This window comes from Ischnura elegans, chromosome X (genome assembly GCF_921293095.1).
Source record: "Ischnura elegans chromosome X, ioIscEleg1.1, whole genome shotgun sequence".
Classification (NCBI taxonomy): Eukaryota; Metazoa; Arthropoda; class Insecta; order Odonata; family Coenagrionidae; genus Ischnura; species Ischnura elegans.
In genome coordinates, this window is record NC_060259.1 from 70426547 (window position 1) to 70452735 (window position 26189).

Below are 26189 nucleotides of genomic sequence, written 5' to 3' on the forward strand. Positions count from 1 at the left end.
AGGTCTACGCGGAAGATGCTATATTTTGACTCAAAACACTTTCTGATATGACTGAGGTACCTATTAAGTAAATTATTATAATATAAATATCAATTTGATCTTACAATACCTTCAAATGATCTTCAAAACAGAATATCATCGATAGGTAAGAGTCAGGAGCAGCCTTGAACCATTTATTCCGTATGGCTTGTGCTTAAGGCACGGGAATGAATATCTTCTCCAGGCTTTTGTTTCGACGTCGAGATGAAATTTGGAACAAAAAATCGTTTATGATTCTTTTTTGAATTCATATATTCCGTACTAGCCGACATTTTTAGGAAGCAAACTCCACCGATTCCCGGAAACCCTCGCCGCGCTAAAGAAGGCGGCGGAATACCGCGTTACTCCACTGGTGACTACTGCCTTGTGACGTCACATCTCAATCAAGATGGAGGCACTGTGTTTCAGCGCAACATGAAATTTTCCGACTTTCAAAACGTTTTAAAGTGCATACCCCAGATGCAGGAAAAAAAGTGACTATACTAATGTTTCTTTTTTATGCTAAACTTTCAAATTCAGCAATAAAAAAAAATTAGTGCACTTCCCTATTGTAATTGATGTTGCAGTATTAGCCGGTAATCACAGTTCTGGTGAAGCATCTAAAGATATTCCCCTTGAGGAAATTGTCACGAATGTTGTTTCAATACAGCTGTTTAATCTGTCCAACAGGCCATATATCAGAGCAATGTGAATATGATTTGTGAGTGTATGTTGGGTTTCAGATTACTTGAGCACATCTATGGGCATTTTCTTTATAATTAGGTACAACAGAGCCATCAAAACGTGCGCGATGTGTCTAGTGAATTGTCTGATGGAATTTTTCGCATTCTCCTGAAGGCTAAACGAAGTTACTATTTCGTGGTCACGAAGACCTTAATGACGTTTGGTTTTTCCTAAAAGGCCGAATATTAACATAAATAAGCAACTTGAAATGTTAGAACCTACTTAGAACGTGATTGAAAGGAAAGAAAGCTTCCTTCACGTGTTTGAAACCAGAATTCTTTATGCTTGTGACGCATGTGGAAGACTTCTCTGAGGATTTGTTGAGTGCTGTCAGCCTCCCTGCCCCCCGAAAGTCAAGGTCGCGAGTGTTATATGGGTTGTTGGCTTGGTACGCACCTTGAGGAATCTTCGACGACCCTGCCTTGAGCGACTGCCACTCCACCACTACGGCTGGCGGCCATGGAAACTCTCTCCAAGCCTCCCCGAGAGCCCACCTATCCTAACGGTAGCACCAATTAGTATTCCCGTAGGATGGTGCCGCTCGTCCAGTTGACACTGAGGTGGCCAAGTAAATGCTTCCCGAAGACCGCCACCTACCTCGCTTAGCTCTTGCATTCCGCTATATGTTGAGTTAGACGAAAGCGGAAAGGTAGGATCTTTGAATCTCGAGAGCACATCATTGAATATTTTAGCAAGAGCATCTCATTGGATTTATTAAAGTTGAGTTGATATAACCAAGGTTTCAGACATAGTGCAAGCCTAATATGATGGTCGAAGGGATGCTAGGGCTTGTCAACTAATTTTGCCCCGCTATGGATTTCATTTCATGATTTTTCTTGCAAGTGGAATACTTTTCGCTTGGATTTTTAATGTTTTCTAGTCGATTGTATTTGTTATTTTTCTTGTTTTGTATATTATTGTTCTTTTTGTCATCCCATTGCCGTTTCTATTTTGGAAGTCTCTCATCGTCAACCCTAAAACATATTTGGTTAATGACCTTTGCGAACTTTATCATTTGTGTGCCATCGCATCCTTTAGAATTCTTCCCATTCTCCCTTCATTCAGATTCAGAATTTTTATTCCATTGAAGGTAATTCTTACGAATAAAGAGAAGTTTCGGAATTCATATGAAATCTCTCTGTAAGTGTAACAATCGCTTTTTGCAGTTCCCTTAACAATTCTGAAGTAGAGGACTTAAATGTCGGCCTCAACTCTTAGTTACTGCACAGTCGCCTTCAGCGCTCTTGTATATCTGTATTATTCTGAGGGCTACACTAATGTACGATGTAACTTTCCAATCTATGTAAAAGACTGCGGCTACAGATTCTTTCAGTGTATAATTTTCTGGATATCTGTATGCGTGATGTAAAGATATTATATTTATCACTCCTGTGGTGCTTCGCTCAACGTCCAAAAATGAGTTTCGCTAAAAATATTTTGGGAAAACATGACACTGTTGAATTCTTTCTGCTCAGTTACAAATTTATTGACAATAAGATCCAATCAAAACATCATTTTATTTGAAAAGAATAGATCAACAAAGTTTAGCCTTTGGATTAACGAAACCATCGAGCTGGTGGATCCTGCATCACCGGAGATCGGTTTGATGGGCCTTTAAGGGTGTTGGCCTTCACACATATCACTGCGTCATGTTGAATGTGGCTGAGTCATTGTTTTCGATGTCGCAAATGAACGGACGTAGTCTGATGCCATGCTTTTTTGCGTCGCTGCTTAGTGCTCTCTTTCTTTGGCTGGATATTCTTCGTTGTAAATATTTCTGGAAAAGCCATTATTGTCAATATACAATGGAAGCGGGGAGGATGATTCTATAATTGACCCAGGTCTTATTGATGACCTTGAACCCAATTATTTTGGAAGCGTCATGGACAAAACCATCACCTTAAATAGAATCATAGTTATGATTAAATATGTTATCACTATTAGCTTCGTGTTAAATCCTTCGTGGGCCATTAACGAACTGAAAAAATTCGATCAAACAATATCATACCCGGGAAATTTAGATTACTTGAAATGCGAGGTAAAATTCTTACTGAAATTTTTGAAAACTTTTGCAGGTTTGCAATTTCTCTAAACTTTCCTTGCGTGGAGCCCGAATCCGTTGACATAAGTTTAACGCTATTTATAGCCCGTGGTATGATACATATTTTAATAGATGCCATTGGTCATGCTCTTTTATGGTTAACTTCAAATGTAACATGAGTTTGAACACCCGTAGATTCGACCTCAGAGGAAAGTTACGCCAAAAAAAACTTATTTTCTTAGGCTGGTCTAAGCTGTGCTGGCCACTCTAAAAGCATTCAGTTGAATGGGTCTCTGAAAGCATTCAGGGGACGAATCATACCCGCCTGATCGGTCTCTTTTTTGACGCATTTCTTATTTAAACGTATGCTATCCTAAGTGTTTTATCCACAACAGGAACGGGAAAAAAACCACCCTGAACTAAATCATCAAATCACCAAAATCACCAAGAACAACAAAATCACCCTAAAATTTTTAGTGTATGGATTAAACCCTTTTCAACGTTTGCCTGTATCTTGCATGTAAACATTTTACCTCAGTAGTTTATCGGAGGTCAAATTTCCATTTTGAGATTCAGGTAATTGCTAAAAACGTTTACTGTAGGTAACATGAAATTTCCTACATGATAAAAAACGTTTACTGTAGGTAACTTGAAATTTCCTACATGATATCGTGAGTTTTAAACGAGTAATGTGCCACGAAAGAAGACCGATTGAGTGGGAGTAGTGTCTCGTTATAACGTCTCAAGCTTACGCTGTTGATTTCATTAGGCGAGAACGGGCGTACGAGATAGCTCAAGCAAGAAAGAGCCACAAGGCAATCAGCGTGAGTGTGCTCTTTTTACACGCTTTTTCTTAACACGCTGTTTATTTGTTTCATCGAGGGAATCTTGAAATTGGTTTGTAACTCACTTTTCACTGTTAAATCGCCTTGAAATTTTGCAAACTTGCTTGCTTCTGATGACAATACAGTATTCAATAACCAGATATTTGAAATTTTGTTCCTTTGTGGTCAAACTGTTCAACTAAATTTTCATGGAAAAATATGGAAAAATAGCGTTAAAATGTCTTAATAGATAGCGTAAGTGATGTTTGGCAGAATTTTTTTATGACAGCTCGGGTTTAATTAATTACATTATTCGCCATAAAAAAGTAGAAAATATAAATAAAAAATATTCAGAAAAATACCCTTTTACAAAATTTACATAATTTTTTTGTTTACAAAATAATCATAAAATGCACTAAAAGGTAAAAAATTAAGCTTTACATCTCTCGGAGAATAAAATATAGGTGCTGATTCGGTTTGAATAGTAATATTGCGCGCCAATCCTTATTCACACATTCACACACCTTTTAGTGCATTTTATGGTTATTTTGTAAAAAGGGTATTTTTCTCTTTCACCCTCATTTCTTATATACGCACATTAATGACCTCTGCTCCCGAATTAGCAGTAAATACGTTAATTTGCTGACGACGCTATCATCTATCGCGAAATTAGTGATCACTTTGACTGTGAAATTCCACCATCGGATTTAAACAATGTTCATTTGTGGAGCCAAGAGTGGGGACTCGAACTTAATCTGAGCAAATGCTGGTCGGTACTTTTTTTTCAGGGTTCGACCAACTATCACCATGCTTATGCCGTGGATGGTATTGGCATAAAGGCAACAGACGAAGTGAAGTACCTGGGAGTTACGATAACCTCGAACCTCTCGTGGGGAACATATATAAAGAATATTTGCGGAATAGCCCTGAAGAAATTAGGATTCGTCAAGCGTATTGTGGGTAGATTTCGGATGAGAAAGTAAAAGAAATGTGGTATTTCGCACTCTTCCGAACACACCTTGAATATGCAGCGAGCGTATGGGATCCGATGCAGAAAGACTTAATCCGCGAACTGAATACATACAAAGGAAGGCTGCGCAGTTCGTCAAAAACTACTTCGGGCGTACAGACAGCGTTTCCCAGATTTCCCGCTGGAGTCCCGGAGGCTGCGCGCTAGTCTAAGAATTCTTGAACAATTGGGAATGGATATCTTTAAGAGCGACACGGAGAACATAATATTAGAGCCCCATTATATTGCCAGGTCTCACAGAAGCGATAAATTAAGAGAGATGTTTTGCCGAACGGATAGATATGCGAATTCCTTTTTCCCCCTAACCATAAAAGACTTTAATAAATGCTAGCTGTAAATTCCTTGGAGCACTTCCTTTTTATTTGTAAACGGCTGGTGTCCTAACACCCCCTACCACACGCCTTTTAGGCGGCGGATTAGGTATCTACATCGTCATAATACTGAGCCGCCTAAAAGGCGTGTGGTAGGGGCTTTAAGGCGGCTCAGTATTATGAAGATGTAGATACCCAATCAGCGCTAACGCTAAATTTCCCCGACTGATGAAAAGCTTATTTTTTTAAATGCATTTTATACTGTTTTAGAAAAAGGCGTGCTTTGTATATCTTTTACTTTTATTCCTTCAGAGATCAGAATGGACGAGGAGCTAACTCTCCCGTCTGCCTGCCGGGAGCGCGCGAGGATCGAAATGCGTGAGGCGTGGTTGTCCGAGAGGGGCTCAAGGGCAGCTGCTCCCCGTGACATTGTTAGCCCAGATTGAGGCCGGCTGCATGCAGCGCGGTCGGACGTCTGGCTGGCCTTTTGAGCGGGCCACATTATGCGCGCGGTGCCTCGGAGGGGGGCTAACGCATCGTGTGAGGACCTCGACCTCCAAAAAGTTGCTCGCCATGCCTCCCGAATCATTCAAAAACGTCTCGTTTCAAATAGTGGGATGATTGTTTAAATCTAACCTTGAACGAGCGATTTAGAATGCATATTACTCTGAAAGCTACCTACAGAGGTGTTTCGCAGGGATTGAACCATCACCAACATCCACCATGCACAACAACATCCATCGGGATTAAAGTTTACTTCCACTTTATTGCACTATGCAACATGTACGTAGATATAACACATAAGCATTTGGGTTTATCTATATCTTACTTATGAAGGCAACTCGCCCCTGAAGCTGAAACATGCTGTTTTAATAGGAGAATGCATAAAGGAATATACGTGAGTTTGCTACTCTACCAATCAATTAGGTATCTTATTTACAAGTCCTAAACGCTGCCGTTGTAGTTTCTTATCGATCGCGGAAAATCGACATTCTAAATCTATCTGCTCTACATTCTCTCTCTAATTTACTTTTATGATGTGAACTACCACAAAATGTTGGCGTTCGTAAGATATGGCTACCTTCTCGATAAACTGCTCTGGAATTAACGTAATAATTTCTAGTTTATTCTAGTTTTTAATCTACGGTCTGACAGTGATTCTCATGCCAGTTGTTCGTTCGTTTGTGCAATATAATCATAAAAACGTGTCAGGCTTGGCTTGGTATAAATTCTTCATCCCTTAGTTAAATCATAAATGTAATGGCTACTATTTGCGTGGTTTAATAATTCAAAGACATACCGACCATGTTTTGATAAGATAATTGACATTAGCCAATCCAATCCTTCAAAAATAGCTAGGGCTCTCCTTTTGTAAACATTTGAAGAATTTTTCGTTCCTTTTGAAATAAATACTTAAAATTGATATCAAGAGGTGTAGTTGACTGTATTTAATGGAGAATCTTCAATCAAGTGTTAAAAATATAAGCTATGGTATTTGTTCGTGCTGTTTCGTTATCAAAATATTTAACTTAAACTCCCTTGGTTCGATCCCTGTGGTGACATTGATAAAGGCATTAGTAGTTGAAATATCAAATGTTAGTCAAATTTTTTGGGCAATTAAAAGTATGGTTTGAGTTAACATTGTTTTCATTTTTCACGTGTGGTTATTTGTTTCAGTTAATACTCGTGGCTATAAACCAGGAAGTACCTAGCAAAAACAAAAATACGATTAGTAACGGCATTCTTCCGCAGGTGCTCCATTTAAATTACCTTTAATAATAAACATCTCCAAAAGCAGCCATCGATAGATTTTGAAGATAAACTCAAAGGGTTACCAAAGCGAAAGTGTCCTCTCTTCAACTTTGTAAATCTCAAAAGGGATAGCATCATTACCTGCGCTTTATTTTGCTAAACTGTTTGTTTGATGGCTTCATTTTGCTCCGGTTATAGATGGTTCACATGTTTCAGGTTGCACATTTTGAAATATTTCCTCGCCGCCTTCACCGTTGTTGACGTTTCCATCGGCCCTAAGTAATGGATAAGTACTGCTTCCATGTGGTTTGACTTCCTAACTTCGTACGTTAGGTTTCCATTTTTATATTTGATGTTATTAATTTTTTGGGGTAAACCCCTTCCGGAATTTTTTCCTGATTACTCGATAACGCTATTTTAAGGTACCTTTTAATAACGCAGAAAATTATATGTCCATATCATTCTATAGTTTAACATATGAGAAACGTGAACAACACCATCGTATTTGCGCCATGGTCACTTTGATAGCGGTCAAGAAAAGTAAGGTATCTCATGCACTGGTTGCACATCTCTTTTCTTAAAATCAACTTCATTGCCTTAATAGCATCAGCAATGAGATGTTTCATAGCTGGTGTCACCAAAGTAAATAAGCCACCACAAATCGTTCATGCGTGCTTTAACTAGATTCGTTTTCGTCGATTGCCTCGCCAAGTGCATGTGCGCTGAAATATTTTTCAGAAAGTCCAATAAAGTCAAATCAAAAAATAAATGTCTCAAAAAAGAGAAGTACAGAATTTTTGGGCACTCAGCTACATAAATATGAGTATAAATATAGAATAATGACTTAATCATTATTTTTATTTTTCATTCATAAAAATTCACCTGTATTTTGACTAACAACAACAATTCAATAGAAAATACTACAGATTTAAATGGAGATACGAAAAATATGACGAAAAATACACGAGGATTGGCTTGAGGCATCTATTTCGAGGATCTTGGAACTCGAGAAATTTTCCATTTTTTGCAAACCTGCTTTTTCATCTCTGTCACAAGGCTTGATAAAGTGTGCTCCCCGTTTCCTACATGTGACCCCGAATGCGATCTCGCTCCTCCAACCAGGTGCAGTTGGTTGACAACGGAAAGGCGATTAATCATCGAAAATCGAGATTATTTCCACATTATTGTGGATTTTATTTTTAACCCTCATGACCCGACTTTTAGCCTGCAGTTTTATCGTGTGTGAAAAGAATTATGTCATAATAAACATTTAATTCAGAAAAAAACATAGATGTTTACAATAAAAACAAAGAAGTTTACTTTTAAAACCACAAACTTTAAGGAACCAGTCAATAAATTTCTACCGATAAATTAATTCAATTGCTTCTGTACTCTAAGCTAAACAATAGTTAATGAGTTAGCTAAATGCAATCATCTTGCCCAAAATTTGTAAGAGGATTCGTTGTCTTGTCGTACTGTTTGTAATACCTTTGCAAACTTTCATTTCAATTTTGGAAATAATTTCGGTTTTTTTAATTTCAGATCTTGAAATGTCCATAATAATGTCTGAAAGTTCAAACTAAAATTTTCCGATATTCATAGTCATATTTTTTACTTTTTCTGGTCATTTTAATATTACACTTACAATCTACATATTCATCGGTCTACAATTAACACCGCATTGGGCATAAAGGTAACTGCTTTATTTTTATTTTTTCCAACCACAATTAAGATCTGAGATTATATACCTTTCAGAGCATTACCTAGATGGGCTCTTTTGATCACACCCGAAATCGCTAATCATCAAAATCATTCGGTTCATGGAAGGGAGTGAAGTTGGGATAAAAAAAATCTTCCGCATACTGTTTTTACAAGATGGTTGAAAATAAAATTGTCAACCAACAGTGAGTAGGATATTCAGAGTTAAGAACTTTCCTTGTGAAGGCTTCCGCGGGTAGGTGTGAATGAAGATCTAGATTCTCTGGCCTATAAACTGCATCGGTGTTTGGGGTAGTCTTCAAATCCCACCGCGTATATGACAGAAAATAACCAAAATAGGGGAGATGGCTATTCCCTCGCCCATGCATGGACACGTGTTTTGAGAAAAGAGGCAACCTCAAACAGCCAATAAGGGGTGACTTCGCCAACGGCTAGGACGTATAAGGCGGAAAATATGCTGTATCTTTACTTCAGCGACCTGAAGAAACCGACTGAAACGCTGGCGAAACTGTCGTCCGGAAGAAATATAGACCAACGCAGTGTAAATCCCGGAAGATATACATCTTCAATTGAGTACTTTTTTTCTATTCGAATGCTCCAGTATGAATTGACTCGCATACAATAGCGCGGCCTCTTTCGGAATGAATGGATGTATTTCCAAGCGCATATATGACGTAGGAGTTCGGGAAGGGCGCATGTAGACGCGATGGTAGCAACTCACAAAAGAATGAACGCCTACACACTGGACGACAAGAGAGCCAACTTGCCCATTTGGATGAACCCGCCCAAATTGAGACGGCCACGGACGTGAATTGAATCAATAAACAAACAATGGAGGAACTAAAAAAAATTAACTTGGAAGTGATGAAGTGTCCCCGTGAAGACATTCAAGTGTCCCCGTGTCTACCTCGGACGAATACTAAGTTAGCGTGGGCAATAAATTCAGCGGAGTCACGCCATACAGATATAAACGAATGTGCGGAAATGGAAATGGGAATCCGCTCTCCTGGGTTTACATCCGGCCTTGTGCGGACATCTCGTCCCTTCAATGGCCTGATGATGTCCACAGCTAGGACGAGGACAGATAGATCGCGTAAAGCTGAAATGTATTTGGAGGAAAACCAGAAAGCTGTACCTTCACATCTCAATTCAATCATTTTTTTCGTTGTGAATGTGAATGTCCATAGCTCGCGATCTAATTCAAGGGAATTTGGAATGGAAATAAATTCCATTTGAAAGAGAACGGTAATGGGAACAATTTCCGGGATTTGGGTTCCGCACGCAATGCTGGTAGTCATTAAGAAAGTTAATTGAACGAATTTATGTTATCATGATTAATATCCGCTCCACGCGCATAGTGATGTAAATATATGTGGGAAGTGAATTTAAAATAGAATCAGGGTCAGTGCTTTCTTCCAGGAGATTAGGATGCCACTGAGAAAGTGCTGACTGCTCTGACAGGCAATATTTGACAAGACAGACAAAATTTGAGGTCGATAGAAGCAGATTGGCTGAGCAATACCTATTCTGAATCATAAAAGACCTTCATTATCACATGTATTTCTCTCGTTGAATTGGCATTAGGCCTGCCCTCCCTCATCTCAGCCATTTACTAAGTCCTTTGCCACCCCCCTCGCCCGTATCTAAAATCCTTTCTTTCATTTCACAGTTTTTAATGTTCCCTCACATTTCAATATACTATCTTATGTTGCCTCCTCTTAATTTTATTTATCAATTTCCTTTCCTCGAACATCGTGTCGAACACAACCTTGTCCCCCCCTCCTCATCATGGCACGCCAGTTTCTGACATACCTACACGCATCTAAGAAGCCTCGAGCCTATTATCATCCTCCTGGTCCTAGTCTTATCAACAACCCGGACCGCTGACTTCACGCTGTTTATGTTAACAATTTAAGACCCCATTCATGACAGAATTTTGAGATTGAAAGCTATTTGATTGGGATTGCGTATGCGCAACGCGACTGATGAGGCGTGTGACGGCAGTGGTTCCTTTTTCTTCATGACCCCTCATGAAAAATGTTTCGTTCGTGTACCAATATTTTGCCTTAAGAATGTACCTCCAGTATATATAATGGAAGGGTATACTCTATGCATCAGATGCTGAATTATTAGTCTAGAACCAGGATAATGCGGAGTCCAGCCGCGTGCTCCAACTAATTAAGTAAGTTAAGCTTCGTATTTCATTGCGGATTTTTTGTAGCTTTAGAGGGCACAGTGATGTATTGCTGCGGCACATAAAATACCAAAATGCAGCTAGCGCCACATCCCTGAGGGTAAAGCAGGATTTTGGATATTAGGGTTTTTGTTGTTGATAGCTATTGGGATATAAACATTGGTGAACTTTAAGTAGACACCCGCACGTCCAATCGAAAATTAAAGTTACCGCAGAAAAAAATCATTTTCTCTCAGCTCTAGTTCAGGGATCCTGGTTCCAGTCCGGGTCAAGTTAATTTACTAGCTGTTTGGGGAATTTCGCTTATTGAGGACATTTCTTGTTGACTGCACAAAGGTTAACCGCTGGCCATTCCGCGGATTTTTCCTGAAATTTACTCGTTTTTCACACTTGCACTCAGTTTAATTATCGTTTTTTTGTTTTTTTTTCGGCTAAAATCTTTTCTACAAGGGTTATGAAATTCCTAACATAAATCGATACATTTAAAGGCACCGTGAAATGCATTTCAGTTTAAGCCGTACCTCTGATGTTAGGGTGTTTGTTGCTGATAGTTATTGGGATTTAACTCATGGGCGTATCCAGTGAGGGAAAGGCAGCTGACCCCTAGAAGTAGAAATCGCAAAAGTCTTTAAGAAAAATCAGTACTGAATGGAAACGAAAGTATTCTGCAAATTTTCTTTGAAATGATATGTATTAGTATAATATATGTAACTAAAATAAAACTATTTTTTCAAGGAAACAATCTCATAAACTAATATCACAACTTGGCTTGCCCCCCCCCTATTTATGATCCTGGGTACATCCTTGATTTAACTGAAATCTTCGACAATCATCATGATATTCTAAGAAATACGAATGCGTGGAATGAAATAATTGAAATAAGCAATTACCGCATTTTCCTATCGATTGGAAACCTCACTGGATAATGCTTATCTTGATAATTATTGATGTATACCGTATCCAATGTAGAAGTGTTTGGGAATGTTAAAAGTAGTGAATGAGTAAAAGCATCCAGATTTCCAAAAATTATTTTCTGACTTATGTGGGCCTTAGAGCTTAGATAAAGTCTGCTAACACTGTCCCCGAAACAAGCGATATTTTGCTTTTTGTTTAGCACAACTTATATGTATATCCTCTAGAGCAAGTATGTAACCAATTCGGTGATAGAATTTTTTCCTTTCATAATTGAGGGGTGGGCTTTATTTCCGTTGCATTAATCACAAATTAAATATATACTCATTAGCAAAGGAAACCCTCGACTTTCAAACTGTAGTAAATGTGACGGTCAACAGTTAAAACTGCACGATGAAATCAATCACGGATTCGATGCATATTTTAAAAATAATTGTGTTAGTCATTACGATTTTTACAAAACATTCATTGAATTGAAAAGGAATAGGGTAAAATGGTTTTACATATAAATAATTACGTCAAAATCAATTCCTTGACTGCAAAATACATTCAATTTGACGAAAGTTTTTGCAGAAACGGGTGACCATATATTATTATAAGTCACTATTTTTCCTGTAAGCTAGTTTTTGCTTGGTAATGGAAAAAATCAAGAGTCATGTTCTTCGTTTTAAATAAGTAGGTCGATCGTTTTATCTTACATCGTTGGTGATGTGGAACGGGAGAGGGAAATGAAGTATCGGATTCGGTATCCGATTTAGCCTAAAACGCGCTATGAATAACCCCGTTCCACGTATCGTTGTACAAATTGAAAAGAGCTCTCACAGTGTTTTCCGGAGGAGACCCATCGCTGGAGGATCGTATTTCCTCCTGAAACTCCTCATCTTTCTACCCACTTGTTTCGCAATTCAGCCGTGAGCCTTTGAAAAAAGAATACAGAACGGCCAGAGCAAGAAATCAATTTGCGAACGAGATGGAAATAACTCTTATGAGGTGGATTTTTATGCTCCACGGGAACAATGGGAAGTGAATGGTTGCAGCGGGATCGAAAACTCATCGTACCGAGCCGATCCTCCTCCAATATATCCTGCGATCTACGACCGGTATCATTCGTTCTCCATGAAAGGAAAATTAATCGGCCTCATGTTTAATCGACGCTCGTCGCAGGACATATCTGTCATTTCTTGGCTGCAACCGATCATGGAATCGGAAACAGACAGCGTTCCCTCATTAACCAACAATCCGTGCATTCTCCTGAGCAGCATAGTTTCTCAAGAATTTCTCGGGACCCAAGGCAACGTTAATTCCCACATTTTAGCGACCCCTTATTTATGTTATGATGGTATAAATTAATAATATATTTATAAATAAAAATATATTTCCCCTATTTACAACTGAAACAACTTTTAGAACGATTCATGCCATGGTATTGCCTCAAGTCCGTCATAAGTCTAAAACGATTTTCAAGGCTGACTTTTTCTCCAACCTGTTTTTCGAAAAATTGTCATTCTTCGTAAATAAAGTGTTTTGGAAAACCTGATTTTAAGGGATTTTGTATCTAATTCTTATTATTTTTTCGTTTATTTACTTATACCCCGGAAGCATCTCGCAATGGCCTTTAAATCGAGGATCCCAACAATTAACTGTACAAGCACGAACTCCCAGCACCCAATTGCAACAAGATCACTAAGAGGGCTGCCCTTCACAGCTTAAAGTCTAATTTGAGAGCTTAACTGCCTATTTAATATTGAAGAAGTCAAGGGAAAGTTTGTGGATGGGGTCATAGCCACAAATGACTTCAAATAAAGATAAAAAGCGAATCTCTGATGGAAAATTCGGAGTTTAATCTTGCTGGATAGAAAATCTAATAAATTTGGCTTTCAAGCGTCAAAATTCCCGAGTGGATCGAATCAATTTTCACTCGAATCAAATGAATTCAACTCTATTACAAATAATCAGCTCTTCAATCAAATTTGTGACCTTACTCTTTTATATTTATATTTCCTATTATGAAAACTTTCATTTCGCAATTGCATGCTTATAGAAAAAGAGCGTAGTTTGGTTTGTCAAAAGACTGGAGGCCACGGGGCAGACCCTGTCAAGAGTAGAGAAACTATCAGTCGTTGCGAAAGTTTATGGCATTGTGCAGTGATAATTTTGGGAGTGGAGGAAAGCAGTCACGGCGAATGAATTGAATTCGAATGATCATTCAGCGTGTAAAACGGCCTTAAAAAGCTGACTGAGGCGGATGGAAGGGTAGCACTTGTCGGCTTATGTGAACGATTTTCGTTGCTAGCTTTAAAATTCGTCGTTAGAATCCATTGAATTTGAATGCCTCGAGCTACTCTCTACAGAGAGGTACGGAGCGGGGCGTCTACCTTCCTTACAGCTGGATAACAGGCTGAATGATCTATGTTCCACGGCGCGGCGAGTCGAATTTTTCAATAATCCTCGGAATCCCATATCCACACTGAGACGCAACGTTGGCCAATCGGCTTGTTATTCCGTTCTTTTTCTTCCCATTCGTTTCACCCTCCTTGTTTTGCGCATTCGAGGCGTAACCTCTAGTGATGACGGTGTTCACAATGCACTTTTTTGCTGGAATGACTCTCTTCCTTAACCTTCTTTTGTAAATATTGCGTTGTAAGTAATTTTATTTCGTCGTTATTACACCTGTCCCAACGGCAGGCTTGCAATGCGTATGACTATATTTTATCGGCTCTATCATTCAAGGTCATGGCTGTTGAGGAATTTCTCCTTCCTCACGTTCCGCTGAATGAGATCACGGTCGTCACCTTTTACACGATTGTTTGCGAGGAAATAAAAATATTTATCGCTTTGAGTTTGGAAGCATTGAATCGGCCTTCACCTGGTGAAGTTAAATTACGACTTAACATCATTGCATTAGCCAGCTCCTTTCCACATTCTTAATAAATGCCGACCATGACTTTCAATCCTACGATGGGCTCACCTAATCAAGGCAATAAGCATAATTGTTTAACAGCGTGGACGGGGCTGGGCAAAATACTCGCCGAGGAGTATTTAAAATACAAAATACCGCTCAAAATGTCTTTAAAATTCAAAATACCACTCCAAATGTATTTGAAATGCAAAATACAAAATACCTTTGACTTGGGTATTTTAAAAACAATCTGCAAAGTAGTATTTTAAATACCTTTTAAAGTAAAAAATACATTTGTATGGCAACTAAGAGATCTTAAAAAATTTAACCTGCCTTTGCACGTTATGAATAGTTGCAAAATTGAAGAAAACATTTCTAATGAAAACGAAGTAATCTCTTAAGTACAATGTTACAGAAGTGTTATCAGAGCTACTTCAAAAGTTTTTTACAAATTTCTTTTTGATATTAGAAAGGGAACATACCAAAAATTTGCATTTTAAATACAAAATACAAGATACATTCAGGTCGTGTATTGATAATACCAAATGCAAATTTAAAATACATTTCAAATACGTATTTTAAAATATTTGTGTTTGAAATACTGCCCGGCCCTGAGCGTGGAACGAGATAGATTATATTATCATGAGGTCAAGAATTTGGTTTTAGCGTAGGTTGAAGTCTATAGCGGCCTATACTGTAAGTCCAATGGCTAGGAGTAGGGCCACCTTGCTGGCATGGATTTTTATCGGAATACCGACCCAAACATGCGTGTAATGAGGACTTCTTTTAGTCCATCCATGTTTTGGAATGGTGATCCGTGTACACTCACTAGTCGGTAATAATGAAAGTGGATGAGGTTGATGAAGAATCACGAAGCAGCATATAGTGGTGGCGTGTCTTATTGTAATTAATGCATATTTTTACTAGACACATTAACCGATTTTAACATGATTGCTCCTGAAATTTTGAAATATTTCGTGGTCCCTAAATTACTTGCTAATATTTTTGGTGTTATCCGCATCTCCGTGTTAGAATAGAGCTGACTTTTCTTCCCCTTGCCGGAGACCTCAGGGCAGTTTCCCAGGGCTGAAGTTTCCCAAATATACCGATTGAGACCCAGGAATTAAATTGAGGAAAAAAATCGGAGCTCCCTGTTGAGAATTCCAATACGGGCAGTGGGAGTTTTACATAGTGGTTCAATATTAATGGTAATAATATTCGTCCATATGCCCGTTACACAATATCAATATTAGCGTTAAAAATAAAATTATAAAAATATTAAACACAACTGAATTAAAAATTAAAGAATAATTTTTCATCGCTCTGAGAATGAAGAGTTTGTGCTGATTAGGTTCATTAGAAATGAGTGTAGAAGAGCTAACAGGTGAATAAGATTAGCATGCAATATTAATATCTAAAACTAATCAACTCCCACGCTTTCTTTTTCGAGTGATGAAAAAATTTAATCGATTTTACTTTATTTTTATTATCTAATTTTAGTGATGAATAACATAATTGATTAACCCTGAGATATTAAATAAATATCTGCCTAAATAAATTGTAACTAACATCAACTGTTGAGAAAATGAATAACTATTTTTCCTCATGTAATTTTAGTTAATTAATTAGAGCACAGTGGAACAAAATTTCAAATGTCTGATTACCGAATATTTTATGGTCATCAGAAGTAAGCAAGTGTGCTGCATTTCGAGTCGATCCAACAACGGGAAGAATCAATTGCAATATTCCATCGATGAAACACCCGTAGACGTAGCAAGCCTAGAAAACGCGTGTAAAAAGGCCTATAGAGCTTCACATTTTCTACTAACACATCTTGGCCTTGTAATGGTCCCCGAATCACAACTTTTCGCCTTATTTACGCTTTTTTAAGTATCAATTTTGTGATGTGACTGGCTTTTCTTTGCAGGGAGTGCCCAAGAACACCCACAGGATGTTTTCGTTCAAACTAACGGCAGCCGAGGCGGTGATGTCCCTCTGCTCCCTGAGTGCAATGCTCACAGCAGCATCCGCGTCCTATGATATCGGAGTTGGGATAGCAGACGTAACTGGACCTGCTGCTGAAGTGCCTTTTGTAAGTACCGCGTCCATTTCACATGTCGAGCGGAAGCTGAGATATCAGAAGGATATCCTCTTCTCTCAAGAAATGTGATAGCTCAGAGGTTTCCCCGACCATTCTTTCGTTGTTGTATAAAATCGTTGCACTCAGCCAGATGTAAGTTATAGGCTTTAAAGGGAATGACATCTAAAATTATACAACTTTAAGGGAAAATAAATACTAAAATCCGTCTCTTCCATCGAGTTTATCATTCTAGCCATCCACTTACACGCCAAAAGATATCCTTATTTTATTTCCAATAACTAATTGTGTTGTTGATTACTTCATGCATTTTGACAATAACTCATACCATCATATAATACCAAGAATTTGGAAAAATAACTCATGTAAACGAAGGATTGGTTCGGGAAAATCATTTCTTTACAATCCCATCCGAAGTGTTGGGTTTCCCATTTATTTTGTCTCGCACAGAGTCCCATGAATAGCCATTAATGCGAGCAAATTTATCGATTAAAAGAAAGATTTTATGAGAAGTTGTTAATTGAGGAGCACTGAAGCACATTTTAATCCATAACACTTGAATCTCAATGACCAGACAGGAGAAGCAGCTATAATGCGGAAACCTTTTACACATTTTTATCGAGATTAAATATTTAAAGAAGGTATTCTAGATAAAGTCTTTTTATTATACTATGTAGCGCAACGACAAACTGTTTCTTCTTTCAGAAAGTGCTATCTTATCGGAGGCACTGGAAAGGAATTTTTTTGCACTATTTTGACGTTTTTTTTCCTTTTTCTTTAACACGTATGTTTTAGATCCAATATACGCATTATTTTTATGCGAAGGAATTATCTGATCTTGAGTCGAATTTTGGTTACCTGAGTAAATAATAAATCTTCTCTAGAATACCTGTGGAATTTCGAGATATTTCATGGCCATTCCTCCGTACTGGATTCCATCTTATTCCACGTGGTATGAATAGCATCGTATTTACACTACCCATATCCCTGGCAAATACCTTTATGAAATGATGAGTGCCTTAGCACTGGTTGTTCTCCGGTGACGAAGAAGTATTGTAAAAATGGAAGTTGAACTTTGACATTAGTAGTTAACAAATTTCCACAAGTGGGTAATCTTTCACATTTTAACTAAATTAAAACCCAGAGCATGTAATTCCAACCGGTCCTCAAGTAATAGTGGTCAAACGAGATCGAGGAGTTGCAACAAAAGAATTCACATGCCCAATATTTATTTTCCCTTAAGATTCTCCACATGGATAGATATTTGAATATTTTTTATTATTTTTTTCGAGACTGAATGAAAAAATGATAATATTTTCTTAAGCCGAATCAATATAGTGCCACTAATTATTATTATTCAATGACAATGTCCGCTGCAGAATATAGATTCTAATGTATATACCCGCGGTAAAGTGACTACAAGTATAGAAATATCTTTTGTAAAATATTTCTGCGCAGGAAAGATGGGGAACGTACGACTTGAAAAGAAAGACATCCACAATATAAGAACGAAGCGACCTGCTGATGGCATATATGATGAGAAAATAAAAATGGGAAACGTGGAAACTTCCAGAAATTCTTTCACTCAAGATTTGTGGAGAACATTGATATGCAGGAGAAGCGTGGGAATATCATGGACCAATCGGTGAAAGTAAAGCCGGAACGAACAAAAAGCGCCGAAGGAAAGAAAAAAATAAATCTTGTTTCAAGCAAGTTTCGTCCTGAAAAAAGTCGTCAATTTGCTATCGTGAAACTGACATCTCCGATAAGACTTTTTATTCGAAGGAAATTGAAAGAGGCTTTATCTCAATTTTTCCCGAAATACTCTCTACATTTGCCTTTTTTCCTATGATGTGAATTATACCTGATGACACCATTGAAATATTTTGAGGAAGCGGAAGACATTTTCAGTCATTGTAAGAGGCACAGATGGTATATGTTAGATTTTGCTCATTGCGAGATTGAAAATTTACATGAATACTTGGAATTATTCGTGCTTAGTATATCTTTGAGTCATATTGCAACAGTCTCTATTGAAGCAAGTCAGGCAGATGTTATTCTCAGTGTCAGTGTCAAAGAGAATCAATCATAGAGAAAACCGCGAAAAAAAAATTTCTTTTCAGAAATGCTCTCGCTGAAAGCTAAAGAAAGAGAGCAACTGGTTATTTCCAGCAATGTTTACTTCTTCATTACCTACTGACTCTCTGCATGGAATCTTTGTTTACGCTTGCATTTTACATCATAAAAAATAAGATCATATATTTGTGCCATTTACTTAAGAGAAAAATTGGATGCAGTCAGCAGTTTACGTATTCAAAGAATTTATTCAACATTCAATTCACTGGTTGAAAACTAAATTTCCTCAAGTATTAACCCCAATTGAGAAAAAAATTGTTTGACTTTTTTGTGAATGCATTACTTAAATATATATTCGTATTTCCCTTGGAAACGATTGAAATCATTTTTAGTCTAGCTATCCGCAGTAAGGGAGAGAAAAATGTCATCGCCCTAGTAGAATTTTAACAGCATTAAAATATTAAGAGAAGATGAATAAATAATTGAAAATAGCGGCGGGGTAGTCATCGCCTGCCAAACAAGAGGTCACGGGATCGATTCCCGCCTGGTTAAGTTGCCCCTATCCAGGACATGGTTGTTTGCACGCGTTTAAATGCTACCATGCTTATAAACCCCGACCTTTAAGGCCAAAGCTGGCTGTTTTCAGCGGTATGGGAATAAATGAATAAATAGAAATGATGTAACTGGTCATAAACTCTCTATTTTTAGGGAATAAAAATTCTAGACTACTGTGTCCAAGACTTCAGGAAACTTGATTGTTTCATTGTATCTAAATTTATCATAAACGTCAATGGCTCAAGTATGAAATGAATAGTTTATCTGCGGGATGACGACTCGCTCTCAAAGAGGCAATGCTAAGCTAGCTCACAATGCCTTTGCCACTTGTGTTTCGCCATACTCATGTTTATGTGTTTAGTCCCAAGATAAGATTAAGATTGAGATTGTCGTCTTAGCAACAACAGTGAATAGTGCATATGACTTAGCCACTTATCAGTACGTACGTACTCATGAAGTTTATCAGATTCAAAATCAGCACCACTGTCGGTGATCCCGGAAACTCTGTTATGCGGAAAGTAAATCAATACGATTGTGTTGGGGTGTAGAAAAGTTTTTTGTGTGTTTTCTTTTCTGCGTTTAATCTTTATTGTTTATTTTTCGAAATTTCCACCTCGCATGTACTGTTTTTGATAAGAACAAGGTCCACAGAGGTGTATCTGTTTAGTTTTAACGATGTAGCTGACCAATGGAAAAAGTTCATACTTTTTGTATTTCCAAATAAAAAATTGTTAACGGCCGCACAGTTATATTTGGAGTAAATGAATGCATTCCTTCCTGTTTCCTTAGGAGTCATTCCTCTTGCGTTTTGCATCGTGGGTTTTGGCCCTTGAGGAAGCTCATAGTTTTTTATGGTTCCCCGCACAACGTGTTGTTGCCATCCCGGGTCACCTTAGAGCAATCACCTCTATGGTCTGCTGCGCGCTTTGCGACGGCATGTCTTGTCTTACACTCGGAGACAGCACTGCAGTTACATCGATATCCCTATAAGGTGCCGCCAGATAAGAAGTGTTGTTTCAGAGGGGCTTGTATATTCTTCGCGATAGTCTACATTGTCAGACACGCAAAGATAGCGACCGCTTTGAGGGAGGAGAAATGACCTTGCCTGATAATCAAAAGGCCGCCGCGCCGACTCGAATCTGAACCAGTTGACGGTTCCTCTCCGTTTGAGAATATTTTACTCCAGGTCAATTCCACGTACTTAATTATCGTACCTTTGGCTTAAATGAAAATTTCATTTATATTTTTCCAATGAATGCTAAGAACCTATGCTATACATCTGCTACACATATATGCTATGTATAGTCTATCATTGCGTTTTTAGGGCTAAATTTTGAAGGAATCGCGTTTTGTTCTGTTCAAAGGGATTTTTGCACGATGATTTCATGATTAGCGCGAATAATTTGAGGCGAGAAATTCACTGGAAAATTAATACGCAGACAAATACGTTACTACTTTTTTTCAATTTTTATTATATTTTTATCTTCATGCAAGAAAGGTAATTTCACGCATGTGCGTTCGCAAGACTATGTCAGTCCGCGACATTTTACGTGAAATATTTCTATGTACACTATAATCTCCTTGGAAAACAACACTATACCTTATGAGCAAAACAAAGGAGGAAACTCTGAATAGAATTTTTATTCTTAAAGATCTTGTGAGATCATTTCCATTGACGGATAATATTACACGCTCGACGTTACATATATAATTGTTGTCTCAATTGATGTGGAGAAAGAGTAAAGATAAATAAATGAGGTGCTCGAAAAGTGGCGGATAAGGTGAAGTAGTATGAAAATCCTACTTCACCGTAAACAAGTCAATAGATGTAAATTGATAAAATAAGGCTTCTCATTTTTATTCAACAAATGAACTACCTCAACGACGTGATATCTCATTCACTGGAACGAATTTGGAATTAGTTTCTGCGAAAGTTCACTGTTTCTTTATTTGCTGCGTATCGAACCGATGTATACAATGTAATCGGTCAGTATCTTAAGGAAATGTGTGGTTTGCTGTCCGATCGGAGGATAGGTGATAAGTATCACTGGGGAAATGTCGATTTAAGAATGTAAATGTACTGAAATATCTAAGGTAAAGATGCCATCTGCTGATATTTCCAAATATTTATTCTTTTGGGCAACAATGAAATAAACGGAATGGTAGTGAAGATGTACTTTCCACAAGATGTACTTTGCACTATGTGGTACAACACATATATATGGGCTCTATTATATAATTAAGTCCTTCACGCTGAATTACTTATCCTGCCATAAATTGTCAAAAACAAGGCCGCATGCTGAAAAATGCTTGTATAATACAATAACGGATTGAAATATTTTGCTAATTTGAAACCTAGTACTTTCTTCTGTAAATATTGTGGTAAATCCCAATTTTTTCCGAAAAAAAAACACAAATATCAATTCGTGAAATTTTCGGTCTGTCCATCACGTAGTTTTTTTTTGGACGGATTACGTGACAACAAAATCAGTTTTCAGAGTCATATTCGCAGATACATGTTGTTAAGCGGATCCATTACGATAAATCTAGCTGTTTCTCAGAATAATTTTTATCTTAAATGCGAAACACAAATATCTCCATGAGCAAAGAGTTGGCTTCACTTTTAGCTTGCCCAATACAGTTTTTTCTTAACTTACATCAGACGTGCATTTGCCATACCACAGTAGTATCCCATCTTATTCTGGCCTTCATGTAACACACATCAGTCTCACAGCAACGAAAAAGTAGGAAATAAACCACAAATTGAACTATTTTGGGCTTTGGTTATTCTTAGAGGCTCAAAAAGTGGGTGTGGCAACAGTGACGCGTGGAATCGAGTTTTATAAAACACTTGAGGAGTTCGTCCCCTACTGTTTATCTAGTCCCGGATATTAAATGGAAAATGAAAGATATTGCGGCATTTTAGCCGCCATGGGATTCATGTCCGTTCCCTTCTCCCAGTCTCTCACAAATTATTATAAGTAGTATTAAATGACTTTAATTATTTTTTGATGATGATGTGAAGTAGTAGCATGATTTTTTTCTGAAAAAAAAAACATTCAGTATTACTTCCCGAACGCTTCAAACAGTTCCAAAAAACTCTCCGCTACCCCAAAAACTAGCGCAAACTCATTCCAATCACAGAAATCAGACGCGTTCTTAAAGTTCCGGCCATACACGAGTTCATTAAGGCGCAAGCTGTACGCCTTCATCACTACCTTCCATTAAGCTTTGGGATTATCTAATAAAAACTTTGGGACTATCCAATGAAATATAAAAAAAACTTCCAAAGCTGCGGAATTCCAATAGAAATACTACTTCGGTAGCACTGATTTATTTCCTATGCATTTCACTTCAATATTCATTATATAATTGTAAATATTTCTTCACTTTGTGTCGCTCAAATAGAGCCATGTTTCGTTGGTCGGCCTTCAGCCGCCGAGCTTGGGAATTCACTTTTAGAAGATTTAAAAAAATCATTGAGAAATACATTTAAGATGAATAATATGATATTTTTGATGCAGATTCCGCTTCGAAGCTAACATTAAGCCACTCCTAGTCACACCGTATCGATTTGACTATTCGAGTACGGGAATCTCAATTCCCAGCCGGAGAATCTCTGCATGAAGGGTTTGAATTAGTGATCGCAGTACAGCAAAAAATGCTCAGTAACGAACGGCAATTACGTGGAAAATAGGGACGTATTTAAATAAACTTAAGCTGCTGAAACAATTTTTTTCTAAGGTTTATTTTTGTTTGGCCACATCTCCCATACATTTGAAATACGTATTTTTCCTTTCAATCATGCAAATCCAACGGAAAAAGTATAAGTAAAAACTTTAAAAGCGTAAAATTTATGCTCACCGGGCACAGGGAAGAGGGATTGTATTGTATTCGTTATACTAGTTACTAATTTTCTATTGTTAACTCCATTAACTGACAATCCTTAGGTCGTGAACGGTAGATACTTGTCAATTAACCTAAATTTATCAATTTTTCTATCATTGTAGTCGCAAGAACAGCTTTTTAACGAATATTTTATTACGTTATGGTAAGCTAAAGTTTGGAAGAATTTTTTCAGTGTCCTTAGTTCCCGAGAAAATGTTATTATTTTTAATTCGCCTCCCTTCATTTTATAGAGGATGCATTCGTTCTTCACCTTTAAGAGCATTCCCAAGCATATCTGAAAGTTAGAAATTTTTCAGCAGGGTGCCAGTTGTGGATTAGAGAAAGGTGTGAAAAAACCTGCCTAAATATTGACAATAGGGAGTATATTTGTTTCGAAATATGCCACACACGACAGCACCTCTTGGAAAACGACAAACCCCTCTTGCTCAAGAGGAAAATCGCTGTGAATGAAAGACTAAGTTTCTTTTTCAAATGATTGCGTGGCATTTTCGCTTCTCAGTATCTTGTTTACTTTTGTTGTGATGCCGGGTGTCAATTTTTTTTGTTGTAGTTTACGCGAAAAACAAAGGTCTTCTAATGCTTTTAATTGTCCATAGAATTGTCGTCCAATTAGCTGCTTAAATTGATTTACCGTTTATTGCAGCTGCTCATCTTTCTTTTTCGTTTATGAGTAACGGTTTTAATTGTAACATTAATTATTCGATGGGAATAATGGCAGTGCATACATCCTTTCTATGTCATAAATAGATGACAAAGAATACGACGCTTAGTACTTTTTACGTGATTACCAAATGAAAGAAACTGAATATGAAGCGATTTGGAGTGTCGTGGCATAAAGTAGTCTACTTGAGTTTTCTATGGTGACGAATTTAAGAATTTTAACTTCCTTTGCTCCATATAATTTTCTCCATTCTCTTTTTCCTCTCTATATGAACGTCTTGAGCCTTTCCACACTATTTTTCCACCCTCTACTGTTACACACTCCTTATCGACCCTTTTGATGGTCAGTATTTTCTCCACGCTCTAACAGGATTCCTCTGAGCACTAATTTCTGCAGTAAATTCCTCCTCGTGAAATCCGTTTTCCTTCCGAAAACGTCATCAGGAAGTGGATATCGTAAGCAAATGAGGTACTCGTGAAAATAAAAAAGGTGACGAGCGGTTGATACTGTAGAAGTGCGAAGGCTTTCGAAAAGTTTGATAAATATTATACAGCTGTACGGGCAGGAACATGGATGAGAATATAGAGGATGAGAATGGGTTTGAGAGGGAGATGTTTGAATGGAAGATAATGGAGAAGGTGGGATAGAGAATGAATGCATGCTTTATTGATGCTCTGGGAAACTCACAGCAAACTACATAAGTACAATATCATTCTGCTCAAAATACAATATTTATGAAATAGCATAGCATAAGAACGAAAGTAATTGAGTACAAAGATTCAAACAAAAATCAAATTAATCAACACAAAGATTGATAAATTTCGGACAGAACGGTGCTATGGTTTTAAATATTTTCACAATTTCCTCTAAAAAGATTCCGGGGTGGAGGAACATTTTATTGGCGGCGGTATTGAATTCCAAAACTCAGATGATATAATCAGGAAGGAATTTAGGCATTCGTTGTTACGGGCTTGGGGTGTGTGGAGAAGGTTTAGGTCTGCCCGGGTCCTTCTGACGGAAACAGTAGTCCTGGGGGTGAATAAAAGGTAGGCAATACTGGCATATGAATATAAAACAGACGTTTTCAGAACGGACGAAGGGATGACAATAAAGGCCGTTTTACACGGGGCACGTATTTGCACAATCTGGCGCGTATATGAAGGCACAAACAAAATTGTGTCGTGTAAAAATGTGAATTGCTAGAACGTATGCGAGAATGCATTGACATGAGATGGCAAAATAATTTAATTTAAGCCATTTATAGATATATATTATTTTATAAAATTTTACAAAAATATATTATATAAATTTTAATCAAGTTTTGATTTCGCTCGTGCAATTCCACGCTAATTTGAAAAAGAAATGCTGTTCTAACCTGCGCAATTACGTGCCCCGTGTAAAACGGTCATAAGAAAAATGAGGCGCCGAATATGGTGGGTGTCGAGAGGAAGTTGGAAGATTAGATAAAGAGGAGGTTGACGGCGTGCATTGTGTCCACTAATGGACGTGGGGATACTGGAAACTTAAAGGCATGGAAGGAAGTATGCGAAGCAAAGAAGAGTGAGTAGGAGAAGGATGGAATAAACATTTCTGGTCGAGTTGAATGAGGGAGCTAAGTGAAGGAATGTGAATAAGTTGGGATGAAGAGTATCGTGGTTGTGGCCATGGGCGGAGGTTTGGAAATAACATCAAAAGTTTTAATAAATTTTAGTCTTAGGTAGTAACTAAAATGCTGTTTTCAGAGGCTAATTTAAACTAGTTTTCCAGGAACATGTGGAGGATATGGAACAACCCCCATTTCACTGGGGAATGTTCCATAGCCCCTAAACCCAGGCAGGATTGCTGCCCTCCACCCCAGCATAAAGCACTATAAACTTTGCTCATGGTTTTGGCACCTACCGTGACCATTTGAACACTGTAATGAAAATTACAGTTATTATTGTCGTAATCATTACCTTTATCTCTATCCCCAGTTTCACAGGGTAATCCTTCGTGCCCTGGCCGTCCAGATACAGCAGTGTACGTGATGTTCTTTTTTAGGATATTTTCTTCGCTCGAAATCCTAACTTTAGGACGGTGTGAGCATTATTTTGGGGACTCCTCCACAGTTCTCTGAAAGAGGAAGCCCCTCCCCTTGTGTCGGACTTACGAAGTACCACGTAGATCAGTCTATTGATTCAATTTTGGAGGCCATTCTTCATATTATTAAGGTGAAATTCAACCGTTTTGTTACAGCTGGGCTACGCCAACCTGGAGCAGAAGGGAACCGGTATTCATCTGCGGCAGTTCTCCCGGGCGTTCGTCATTGGTGACGGCCGCCATCGAGTGGTCTTCGTCAGCGCGGACCTCGCCATGGTCGGCTACAGTGTCCGAGCTGAGGTGAGTGATTGGGTTGGGGCTAAGCATGGGACAAGGGTGTTTGGAACAGGAGGCATCTGGATGTTGT

The 26189-nt window shown here is 38.0% G+C and overlaps 1 protein-coding gene across 1 annotated transcript in view; it reads left to right on the forward strand.

Annotated features, from left to right (window-relative positions):
• LOC124170666 (neutral ceramidase) overlaps positions 1-26189 on the forward strand; it is a 72597-nt gene that overhangs the window by 21625 nt on the left and 24783 nt on the right. The window contains exons 2-3 of the mRNA XM_046549545.1: positions 16372-16536; positions 25979-26122. Of these exons, the coding sequence (XP_046405501.1) occupies positions 16396-16536; positions 25979-26122 (285 nt within the window). The 5' untranslated portion in view covers positions 16372-16395. The remainder of the gene's footprint in view (positions 1-16371; positions 16537-25978; positions 26123-26189) is intronic.